Below are 12,891 nucleotides of genomic sequence, written 5' to 3' on the forward strand. Positions count from 1 at the left end.
TCGGAATTTTTCGGACCCTTTCCCTGTATAAGAAAGGTATGGTTACCACTTGTTGAATGTTGTGTAACAAAGTCAACATAAGACATACCCTCACAGGAAAAATAAAGTTATTATTTTCTATTCTATACTAAACCTTTGCATGCCTGGTCCAGAAACACAGGATCAATTTAAGATCTGGAATTGACAGTGGACCAATTCAGTCACAATCTTGAATCTAACCAGAGGAAAAGGACGAGTGTGAGTAAAGACTGCTATAACGTTTCCCAGGGAATAAAAAAATTGAAAATCACCCGCTCAACCCGGCCAGGGTTTGAGGTGAAAGGCGATAACAAAAGGCCATTAACAGTTCGTTCAACCTTCACCTGAATACATGTAGAAGACAGAAGATTACAAAAGCCATCATCGAGACGAAAATAAAGGACAGCGCAGCTTTGAGCTTTTTTTTTCTCCACGATCAGCTGACAATCTATCCACCAATCATAAGTCGCATCGGGTTGTAAATACATCCAATTGAAGCTGCGACTTGTATGTAAAATAATAGGCTCTATATAACCTACCGACTACAAACATAGTTGCGTGAATTGCGATCGGAGGAGGAAACTACAGCAGTAAGTAGTAGGCTACCCGTATCTACCTATTGCTCTCATCTTCTATTGACGTTGGATTGGATACTGATCTGGAGTTTACTGTGTTCTATAGGCTATCAATTTCACCGAGCCTTATGCAATCTGTACAATATTATTGTAGTCAGTCAACGGGGCAGTCTGAGTCTGTTTAGCAAACTGTCTTTTTTAGTCCTTGATCATGACTCTCATTTCCAGTACACATCATTGGAGGAAGGCGTCTTCAGTAATGAGTGTTTTTGTAAGAGCCCCTACGCTCGGTCTGAACATTAACACGCGCTGCTTGCGGTACGGTTCTGGGAACATAAGGACCTTATCTTTCATATCAGCGAGATCCAATTTTCCCAAAAAAACAAAACCTTCAAATTGATACACACCTTTACAGGGGTATTATTCCCACGCGACCATCTCCACGTTATAGCGTGGAAGACCAAGGGACCACTTGTGCTAATGAACTATCTAGTACGCGCCAAACACCTGTGTGTAACATAAAGAAGGGTGCCAGAAATGTGTTATCGCTGAAAAATACTGTTGACTGCAAAGCCGGTTAAAACAAGTGTAGCCTACAGTGTGTGTATTTTGATGTGATATGAAAGTGAAGTGCTTTATGTTCCTAGAACCGTATCGCAATTGAGAATCGATGCACGTTTAGATGGCTGTCAGAGCCAGTCGACTCCTGAAAAGGACGTACTGAATAAGTTCCTTGGACCTTAATAACACGTATGGTTAATGTTTAGGCTCTTAAATAGTAGGCCTACATATTGGGTTAGTTAGGCCTATGCAGAATTTTCACTAGCCTGCTTTTGTTGCCCAGTGTAAATAGGCTGTTGTCTGGTCGATCCAACAGATATACCCTGATTAGATTATGCCATTTTTCACTGCAAGCTTTTGTTAAAGAACACGTTTTAAAAAAATTAAGAAGCATAGAAGCACACTTCTATACAGTCATTTTCGGTAAGATTGTTTTCACTAATCTTGTTAGAATGCATGCCAATCTTGCTTGTTTATCCTCAGGAATTTGTTTGAAAATCGAGCTCAAATGAATGGTAATCAGATTATACATCAACCTGCAACTGTACATTCCAGCCACAATCTATTGTTGTAAAATCATATGATAAGACAGGACTTTGGACAATATAAATCAATCATAAAACATTGGAATTGATCTAACATGTACAGATTACCTCAACTAGCCTGTACTCCTTATTGTTATTCTTATTGTGTTACTTTTTATTTTAGTGTACTTATTAAATATTTTCTTCTTGAACTGCACTGTTGGTTAGGGGCTTGTAAGTAAGCATTTCATGGTAAAGTCTACACTTGTTGTTTTTTGGCGCATGTGGAAAATAAAGTTTGATCCCAGCAGGACAGCAAAAAATACAAAAGTGCCCGCCAGGGCTTGTGAAAAGAAAACCTGTTACATAAGAGTATGGTAGCCTGCATTATACATTTAAATGTGTTTTCTTTTAAGACATGACTGGTGAAGTCACTCAAATGAACAGCAAAGGCCAGGTCCCTGTCCAAATGAACCCAAGCGGTCAAAGACAGGTAAGAACATCCGCCCTGAATCACGTGGTGTAATTGACATCTGGATGTTTACAAATCATTTGTTGAACAAGTACGACTGAGTCATAGGCACTCTCTTTCTAGCCTGGGTAGCAGTCTGTTTAGCTAACGTCTCACTCCTTGTACTCTGTGTCACGTGCCATTGTTTTGCAATGAGACATAGCAAGCTAAAAGGAGTGACCTATGCCACTTGACTGTACTTATCTGGATACACGTCAGTACAGGTCTAACTTGCAGGACTGCATTTTCATTCTATCCAGTGCAGAGAGAATTCTAGATCCAGTTCATACACATGGTGATGTGAGTTGAGGGAATAGGGATCATTGCAGAAGGTGACTTGAGAGAGCGAGCAATTGAAAAGTAAAGAGTTGTGGAGACAACCTGACTGTTGGGCCAGCGAGCAGATTTCTTCATGTAAATGTTGTTTTCTCTTCCTATAGGACGCTCCAGGAGGCCTGTTGGACTCGGTGATGAAAGCGATCATCGTCATTGGATCTGGCCTCTTCGTCCTGGCAGCCTTTGGGAACTCCGTGACATGGTAATAACACCAAACATCCACTGTAGGGATGATTTCAGAACAAACATTACCCAATGAATGCAATATTTACACTGTGAACACTGGAATGATATGAATTGGTTCCATTTAGAGTGATAAGAACAACACTGAATTGTTATCGCAACCACAGATTTTGTGGGACGAGTTGTAACCATAGCCTTTCCCCTGTGCCCCCCAGGCATCTGCAGAGGTTCTGGGGAGCATCGGGAGACTTCTGGCAAAACCAGTGGACCAAAGTACACCAGAGGTGGGAGGGACACGAGACAGCCTTGTTCTATGCCGGTAAGAGACAATGTAGCTGGTGGGATCTGAAGCCCGGTGTCCCGCTGGAAATAACATCCGACGTAAACTAAAGGAAGTGTTATGTGCTGCACAAAGGAACAGGAAGAACTAGACGGTGGCGAGCAGCCCAGTACAACTCTCTCATGGAATTCTGATGTTCCACAGCGCCGATATCTGGGTGATATAATAAAGACAAAACAACATAAAAAAAGTTTAGGCTTCTTTCTTCTTCTCCCCAGAATTGAGTTGTGAAGTGTATTTATGCTCCGTCAATTATCAGGCACAAACATCTGTCTAGAGGTGACGTCATGTGATTTGTAAAGGCTGAGGCTCAAATGGCACCCTATTCCCTGTAAAGAGGCTGTAAAAGCAAAATAGTGACCGTTTTGGCACTTCAGTCACCATCTTTGGTTTTATATCACTTTTTTATGAGATGTTAATGTACTGATTGAGTGAAACCTGCTGAGCTGTTCTTCGACAATGTTAGGGCGTGCTGTATCTTGCTGTATCTTGACTTGGTTCACGTGTACATGATGCGGTTGTTGTGTTGTATGTAATGCATTGATTTTCGGTTGTGCTGAACAGGGGCGATGTGTGTGCCTTTTGTGGCTTTCTGGGGGTCCAATCTTCTGCTCATGCTGGTTGATTACACTGGAATGCCCAACTTCATCACCCGTTACAGGATACAGGTGGACAAGAACAACCCGGTACAGTCAGTCTAATCCTGTTTCACACACCTGTATCTCATCATGAACTCTATTTATTACAGTAGACAGGAATGGCTGTAATCAGGCTCATCCTTATGAAAGCCTCACATTTCACTCTCGTGAACGGAGTTGTGTGTGTGTGTGCTCTCACGTGCGTGTGTGTTTGTACTAGCATGTGTGTTGTGAAATTCAGAGTCACCATCAATGGGGCCAGGAGGTTCTCTCCTGTTCAGGTCCCGTGGTCAGGAAAAACTCAGGTGTCTATGATCAGCATGTCCATCAGTCGATCGGACCAATGTCCTCTTACCGAGTTTGATTAATGGACGTTGTTTTACAGGACACTAGCGAGGGAACGACTGCCGTTACTGAGGACCGCTGGTTACTTAAAGTGTTTACCCTAGCCTGCCATCTCCTGCAATCTGTGGAAGATTAGATACTTAAGTGACATTGTTTTACTCAAAGCACTTATCAGTCATAAACATTACCTGTTTATAATATATGCCAAATGCAGCTAGATATACTCACCAAATAGTGTAGCCAGATATTGAAGAACTGCCCCAAGTTTCAAAGGTCAATGATGATTTTTGAATGTGAGGGTGCAAAGCTCAGAAAACATGAGAGGATATCTATACTTTACCAACTGGACATAACCTCTTTATCTGATTATAAAGCATAGATCTGTTTAATTAATTTGGAATAAATAAATTCCTGAATTAACATTACTATGATGTCACTATGGCCTCTCTAAATCGGCTAGACAGTGATGTATGTAGCGAGTGTTTGATTTGTACATCTGTGGATTTGTCATGGATACCAGCCAAATTCTTTCAGACGGACGAACACACTATCAGCGAATGACTTTATTGTCATGTGCTACATTGTGGTTTCCTAAGAAAGATTGATGACGCGAGCTAGAGTAATTATATTCTAAGTACACGACAAACGAGCGTAGCCGCAGGAAGATGGTAAAACAATAAAATAGGACCCCCTACTTACATCTTAAAAACGAGCAGAAATTGAAGACTTTGAAGTAAACAAGTTCAACTAAGTGAACAACAAACAAGACTAATGATTGCAGAAATGGGTGACGATAATTGATTACTTGAAGAAAACGGAGACCTGACATTTGCCACCGAAACTGTCCCCGTCCCGTAGGTTGACCCGGTGAAGCTGCGCCACGCTGTGAAGATGGTGGTCCTCAACCAGCTCTTCATCTCTGTTCCCATGGTGGTGGTGTGCTGGGCGGTTATGTTTTCTAGGGGGAATCCCTGCGGCCCAGAGCTGCCCACCTTCCACCGAGGCCTGTTGGAGATGGCCTTCTGCGCCGTGCTGGAGGAGCTCATGTTCTACTACTCACACAGGTGATGGCAGCATCGTTTCTCATATACAATACAGTGCCTTGTCAGGAATAATTGATTGGTGGGGAAAATGCCGTACCCAAAGATAAGCGAACGGTTACGATGTTTCACAGACAAACAATAGACAGACATATGCATGTGGGGAAATGGACACGTTGATCTGAGTGGTTCCAATGACAAGATACTCATGACAGTGCCTTCAGAATGTATTACTACCCCTTGCCTTATTCCACATTGTGTTGTTGCAGCCTGAATTCAAAATAGAGGAAATGGCTTTTTTTTCTCACCCATCTACACACAATACCCCCTTTTTTTTTTTTTTTTTTACATTTTAGAAGATTTATTGAAAATGAAATACAGAATTATCTTAATTTACTAAGTATTCACACCCCTGAGTCAATACTTTGTAGAATCACCTTAGGCAGCGATTACAGCTGTGAGTCTTTCTGGGTAAGTCTCTAAGAGCTTTCCACAACTGGATTGTGTGTTCATTTGCCCGTTTTAATCTTTTCAAAATTCTTCAAGCTTTGTCAAATTGGTTGTTGATCATTGCTGGACAACCATTTAAGTCTTGCCATTGATTTTTGAAGTCAAAACTGTAACTCGGCAACTCAGGAACATTCACTGTCTTCTTGGTAAGCAACTCCAGTGTAGATTTGACCTTGTGTTGTAGGTTATTGTCCTGCTGAAGAGTGAATTTGTCTCCTAGTGTCTGGTGGAAAGCAGACTTAACCAGATTCTCCTCTAGGATTTTGCCTGTGCTAAGCTCCATTCATTTTTTTTTTTAATCCTGAAACTCCCCAGTCCTTAACGATTACAAGCATACCCATAACATTATGCAGCCACCACTATGCATAAAAATATGGAGAGTGGAACACATTAATGTATTGTACTAGATTTGCCTCAAAATTAACACTTTGTATTCAGGCCAAAAAGTGAATTGCTTTTCCACATTTTTTGCAGTATTACTTTAGTGCCTTGTTGGAAACAGGATGCATGTTTTGGAATATATATATATAATTATTATTAATTTATTTCACTCTGTTAATTAGGTTAGAGTTGTGGAGTAACTACAATGTTGTTGATCCGTCCTCAGTTTTTTCCTATTACAGCCATTACACTCTGTTTTAAAATCCCTGAGCGGTTTCTTTTCTCTCTGGCAACTGAGTTAGGAAGGACACCTATATCCTTGTAGTGACTGGGTGTATTGATACACCATTCAAAGTGTAATTAATAACTTCACCATGCTAAAAGGGATATTCAGTGTCTGCTTTCTTGTTTTACCCATCTACCAATAGGTGCCCTTCTTGGTGAGGCATTGGAAAACCTCCCTGGTCTTTGTGGTTGAATCTGTGTTTGAAATTCAGTGCTCGACTGAGGGACCTTACAGATAATTGTGTGTGGGGTACAGAGTTGAGGTAGTCATTCAAAAATAATGTTAAACACTATTGCACACAGTGAGTCCATGCAACTTATTATGTGACTTGTTAAGCAAATATTTACTCCTGAACTTATTTAGGCTTGCCAAAACAAAGGGGTTGAATACTTAGTGACTCAAGACATTTCAGTTTTTCAATCATTTTTTTTTTAAATGACATTGAAAAACATTATTCCACTTTCACATTATCAGGTATTGTGTGTAGGCCAGTGAACCCCAAAAATCTAACTTTAATACACAAACAAAGTCAAAGGGTGTGCATATTTTCTTTAGGTACTGTATATTCTCATCCTTATCACTGTTCACTCTCCAGCTGCCTCCAAGTGCCTGGGCCCTTGTCAAAACATAAGTGACTCAAGACATTTCAGTTTTTCAATCATTTTAAAAAAAAATGACATTGAAAAACATTATTCCACTTTCACATTATCAGGTATTGTGTGTAGGCCAGTGAACCCCAAAAATCTAACTTTAATACACAAAAAAAGTCAAAGGGTGTGCATATTTTCTTTAGGTACTGTATATTCTCATCCTTATCACTGTTCACTCTCCAGCTGCCTCCAAGTGCCTGGGCCCTTGTCAAAACATAAGCCATCTTGCAAGGCCAGAGTGAACCAGGGATTAGACATCTTTATCACTTTAAAGTGCCAATAGCTGATTTACAGCCATCGGCTTTATCCCCAGAAATATCACTTGGGGTATTAAATGCTTTCTAAGTGCTGTTTTTTGGTGACCCTTTGTCACCAGAGAGGGGTCAACCTCTGGTTTAATAGGCAGCTAGAATGTATCAGCCTGTAGAAGGTACACATACCACTTTTACATTTTAGTGCTTTATTGGCTATGCACTGAGTAAAGGGACAACATGATCAAAGGATTATGTTTTGTGCTAGTGCAGGAATTTAAATGTTACAAGCACATTCAATGCTGTGGCAAAGAACTTATACTGAACAAAAATCTAAACGCAACATGCAACAATTTCAACGATTTTACTGAGTTACAGTTCATGTAAGGAAATCTGTCAATTGAAATGAATTCATTAGGCCCTAATCTATAGATTTCACATCACTGGGCAAGGGCACAGCCATGGGTGGGCCTGGGACGGCACAGCCATGGGTGGGCCTGGGAGGGCATAGGCCCACCCACTGGGGAGCCAGGCCCAGCCAATCAGAATTAATTTTACAGACAGAAATACTCCTCAGTTTCATCAGCTGTCCGGGTGGCTGGTCTCAGACGATCCCGCAGGTAAAGAAGCTGGGTGTGGAGGTCCTGGGCTGGCGTGGTTACACGTGGTCTGCGGTTGTGAGGCCGGTTGGGCATACTGTCAAATTCTCTAAAATGACATTGCAGGCAGCTTATGGTAGAGAAATGAACATTCAATTATCTGGCAACAGCTCTGGTACATTCCTGCAGTCAGCATGCCAATTGCACGCTCCCTCAACATTTGAGACATCTGTGGCATTGTGTTGTGTGACAAAACTGCACATTTTAGAGTGGACTTTTGTCTCCAGCACAAGGTGCACCTGTGTAATGATCATGCTGTTTAATCAGCTTCCTGATATGACAAACCAGTCGGGTGGATGGATTATCTTGGCAAAGGCGGGATGTAAACAAATTTGTGCACAAAATGTGAGAGAAATAATTATTTTTGTGCAAATGGAAAATTTCCGGGATCTTTTATTTCAGCTCATGAAACATGGGACCAACACTTTACATGTTGTGTTTATATGTTTGGTCAGAGAGCTGAGAGTGAAAATACAACTCACCCTGACAGTATCTTCGACCGTCTGACACCTCTCTGACATTTAACTTGTGATCCCTTCCCTGTCAGGCTGTTTCACCATCCTGCCCTCTACAAGCATTTCCACAAGCAGCACCATGAGTGGACGGCTCCCATCGGAGTGGTCTCTCTCTACGCCCATCCTCTGGAGCACGTGGTGAGCACTTTATGCCTGTCCACTCTTCTTTCTTTCTCTCTCAAAGTCAAACTAGGGGACCATAGCTTGAAACACTGCATTGTGGATAATCTTGTAAGCAGATCATTTATAACCATATAGCGTATTTCTAAACAATGTAAAACCATGTTGCTGATGGTCCTGCCCCATCCCCAGCTGTCCAACATGCTGCCTGCCCTGATCGGCCCTGTTATCCTGGGTTCCCACCTGGTCACAACCACCCTGTGGTATGCTCTGGCTCTGGTCAGCACCACCATCTCCCACTGTGGCTACCACCTCCCCTTCCTGCCCTCCCCCGAGTTCCACGACTACCACCACCTCAAGTGAGTCCTGTCTTATGCAAGATATGCTTGCGTCCCAAATGGCACCCTGTTCCCTATGTAACGCACTACTTTTGAACAGAGCCCTATGGGACTTTGTTAAAAGTAGTGCACTATAAAGGGCATAGGGTGCCATTTGGGACATACACAGAATTACTTAATTTTCCCAGAGGGGACTTTGAGTTGTAAACTGATATAGTGCACACTGTTCTTGGCATATTCATTTTATTACTGTGAATCCCTGTCCAGTTCTTTGTTTGTTCTTTGGACTTTGTTGACTCTGCCGGCCATGGCAGATCTTAAAAGTACGGTAATAGCTCCTCCACATATCTCTTCTGAAGGCTAGGTGTCATTTTTCTGTAATATTGCTTATGCTTATTAAATCTAATCCTTATTAAACCTGATCCGAAAAGGGGAGTTGATACGTGCAAAAGGGTGGGGGATTGGTTTGGGATTTGTTCCATGGACTAGTTAGCCTGCCTGAAACACAGCGAGTCTGTGGTTTTAGCCTGGCAATGTACATGTCAAATTCAAAGGAGGAAACGTTAAGAGCAGCACACTGTTTCATTTTGTAGTAATTATGCACCCTCCGTCTCTGCAGGTTCAACCAGAACTTTGGAGTCCTGGGGGTTCTGGACCGGTTACACGGGACCGACGCCAACTTCAGGAAGACCAAGGCTTACGAGCGTCACACCCTGCTCCTCAGCCTCACCCCTCTGACCGAGAGCATCCCAGACCCCCCCAAGAAGGTCCAGTGATTCTCCCCCCCCAAGCCAAACGTCACTTCTGACCCCCAGCTACTTCCCAACAATCTCTCCTTACTCCTGTAGTGTGCACTCGTCCATACGGTTAAAAGCATTGGATTGGTGTAAGCTAGAGGAAAATCTATGATGAAGTGAACAAGTGCACAGAGAAAGGACGTACAAGAGAATCAGTATTCCCATCCTCAAGTCTGGCACTGGGATGGCTCCTCTCCCACAGTTCCTTTCTAATCTTGGTAGTCGAGACAGTGGAGTTCTTATTAAAGGTAGAGTCAGCAAAAGGACGTTGCGTGAGCAGCAACGCAGATAATGCGATGAGCAAGATGTAAGACTTTGCTCTCACAGTCACACGCGGTATCTGCGCACGTGCACGGGTTTGCTTCACGCTCTTACGTGGTAGCCGCGGGACAAAAACAGGGGAGAAGTTTGGCCTCATGCTCCAACGCTCTTAGTTGTTGCGGAAGTTGACCCAATATGCTGTTTACTTTGTGCATCTACGTCATATCCCTGACTCTACAAAACACCTCACTACACTGAAAACACATCGTGGTAATTGACTACTTTTTGCCTACTTGATCAGAAGACTTTTGTTTCATCTTGTTATAACGTTCCTAGCAGTAGCACTTTCTACCTTTTCAGTCTAACCTTGTTCTCCGCTGTTAAGTATAAACTTGCTGCTTGGAGATAAGAACGGGACATACCTCTTTTTAATTATAAATCCTACATTTTATAATTCGATTGTTGGATGCCGCTTTATTACTGTAATTGGCACTTGATAATAAAGAGGCATTTCTTTGAGTGATTCCTGTGTAACTGGAGAAAACCTTATATTAGTCCATTTATTACAGTATGCTTATTGTTAGTACGTTTGTGGATTCTGGTCTATGGAAAACCATATAATCATCTTTGTCACCATTTTTATGATCTGTATTGATTGATCAATTGGTTCTTAAAGTGTTGTGTAGAGTCTGGCTCCTGGGTTGAGATTTGGGAGTCGGTATAGATTTTTACATGACCCGTAATTCATAAACTGTGCCTTGTTGCAGAATAAAACCTTAACAAAAAAACAACACCTCATTTGTTTCAAAGCTCTGGCACAGTCAGCGTTCATCGTCACATCTGGGAATTGTCTTTTTTACTCTCATTCTCTCCACTCTTTCACACACACACACAATCATTCATCTGCAGCAGTATTCATCAAAACAACATCATCCATCAGTGATGTGGCCAGATAAGGGAATTGTTCCAGAAAGCTGGATTACATTTGAAGTCATTTAACAGAAGCTCTTATCCAGAGCGATTTTACAGGAGCAATTCAAGTTAAGTGCCTTGGTCAAGGGCACAACAGCTTTTTCACCTAGTCAAAGAGATTCAAACTTTTCAGTTACTGGCCCAATGCTCTTAACCGCTAGGCTACCTGCCGCCCCCATGGATCAATGGTTTATCCAATTAACTGTCCCCAAAATAATATGTATTACTTAATCTCTTCAAGATAGTCAAAAGATTAAACACACCAACTCAAGGGTTTATCTGAATGTTTTACTATTTTCTACATTATAGAATAGTAGTAAAAAAAACTATGAAATAATACATACAGAATCATGTAGTAACTAAAAAAGTGTTAAATCAAAATGTATTTTATATTTGAGATTCTTCAAAGTAGCCACCCGTTGCCTTGATGACAGCTTTGCACACTTGGCCTTCTCTCAACCAGCTTCATGAGGTAGTGCCTTGTTTAAAGTAATTTTTTGGAATTTCTTTCCTTAATGCGTTTGAGCCAATCAGTTGTGTTGGGACAAGGTAGGGTGGTATACAGAAGATAGACCTATTTGGTAAAAGACCAAGTCCATATTATGGCAAGAACAGCTCAAATAAGCAAAGAGAAACAACAGTCCATCATTACTTTAAGACATGAAGGTCAGTCAATACGGAACATTAAGAACTTTTAAAGTTTCTTCAAGTGCAGTCGCAAAAACCATCAAGCACTATGATGAAACTGGCTCTCATAAGCCAGTTTCAGCAGAGCCAGTTTCAGAGTTACCTCTGCTGCAGAAGTTCATTAGAGTTACCAGCCTCAGATTGCAGCCCAAATAAATGCTTCACAGAGTTCAAGTAACAGACACATCTCAAAATCAACTGTTCAGAGGAGACTGTGTGAATCAGGCCTTCATGGTCGAAATGCTGCAAAGAAACCAATACTAAAGGACACCAATAAAGAGAAGAGACTTGCTTGGACCAAGAAACATGGGAAATGGACATTAGACTGGTGGAAATCTGTCCTTTGTTCTGATGAGTCCAAATGTGAAATTTTTGGTTCCAACCGCCGTGTCTTTGTGAGACGCAAAATAGGTGAACGGAGGATCTCCGCATGTGTGGTTCCCAACATGAAGCATGGAGGAGGTTGGTGTGGGGGTGCTTTGCTGGAGACACTGTCAGTGATTTATTTAGAATTCAAGGCACACTTAACCAGCATGGCTACCACAGCATTCTGCAGCGATACGCCATCCCATCTGGTTTGCGCTTAGTGGGATCATTTGTTTTTCAACAGGACAATGATCCAAAACACACCTCCAGGCTGTATAAGGGCTATTTGACCAAGAAGCAGAGTGATGGAGTGCTGCATCAGATGACCTGGCATCCACAATCACCCGACCTCAACCCAATTGAGATGGTTTGGGACGAGTTGGACCGCAGAATGAATGAAAAGCAGCCAACGAGTGCTCAGCATTTGTGGGAACTCTTTCAAGACTTTTGGAAAAGCATTACTCATGAAGCTGGTTGAGAGAATGCCAAGAGTGTGCAAAGCTGTCATCAAGACCAATGGTGGCAAAATTAATTACTTAAAAATCATACAATGTGATTTTCTGGATTTTTGTTTTAGATTCCGTCTCTCACAGTTGAAGTGTACCTATGATAAAAATCACAGACCTCTACATGCTTTGTAAGTAGGAAAACCTGCAAAATCGGCAGTGTATCAAATACTTCTTCTCCCCACTGTATATAGGGATAAAAATTGTCCAACTTGCACCTACATGCTGACTGCATGAACTTTACAAAAACCGTGTGATCAAAGGACATGCAGTCGCCATCAAGTCACTGCAATTACTTCTCACCAGCCACAGTTGCTTCTCACCAGCTGCATCATGCAGCCAGAGCCTGGCTAGTGGGAGGCACTATTTTTCAACCAGTGTTTTTGTTTGACCCAGGTGAATGGGACCAAAGACTTGACTGAAATAGGAACCAACAGTAGCTAGGTTTCAATCAAATTGGCAACAGATTTTCATGCGAATATTCAAGTATTATTTTCCCACCAGTGATGTTTCCATCAAAT

At 41.8% G+C, this 12,891-nt stretch overlaps 1 protein-coding gene across 1 annotated transcript; it reads left to right on the forward strand.

Moving 5' to 3' along the window:
* The first annotated feature begins 458 nt into the window (after nucleotides 1-458).
* faxdc2 (fatty acid hydroxylase domain containing 2) lies at nucleotides 459-10,362 on the forward strand. Its single transcript, XM_055935000.1, has 9 exons — nucleotides 459-608; nucleotides 2,095-2,171; nucleotides 2,630-2,727; nucleotides 2,924-3,027; nucleotides 3,613-3,734; nucleotides 4,890-5,095; nucleotides 8,356-8,461; nucleotides 8,636-8,802; nucleotides 9,401-10,362. Exons 2-9 carry the CDS (start codon nucleotides 2,097-2,099, stop codon nucleotides 9,555-9,557), a joined length of 1,035 nt encoding a protein of 344 aa, XP_055790975.1. The 5' UTR covers nucleotides 459-608; nucleotides 2,095-2,096; the 3' UTR covers nucleotides 9,558-10,362.
* Nucleotides 10,363-12,891: the final 2,529 nt, after the last annotated feature.

This window comes from Salvelinus fontinalis, chromosome 9 (genome assembly GCF_029448725.1).
Source record: "Salvelinus fontinalis isolate EN_2023a chromosome 9, ASM2944872v1, whole genome shotgun sequence".
In the NCBI taxonomy this organism is placed as follows: domain Eukaryota; kingdom Metazoa; phylum Chordata; class Actinopteri; order Salmoniformes; family Salmonidae; genus Salvelinus; species Salvelinus fontinalis.

Excerpts from the sequence above, each read along its gene's own strand:
- faxdc2 (XM_055935000.1), top strand. The coding sequence starts at position 2,097 with ATGACTGGTGAAGTCACTCAAATGAACAGCAAAGGCCAGGTCCCTGTC. Across the intron at positions 2,728-2,923 it reads TTTGGGAACTCCGTGACATG|GCATCTGCAGAGGTTCTGGG; the intron begins GTAATAACACCA and ends TGTGCCCCCCAG. Across the intron at positions 3,028-3,612 it reads GACAGCCTTGTTCTATGCCG|GGGCGATGTGTGTGCCTTTT; the intron begins GTAAGAGACAAT and ends TGTGCTGAACAG.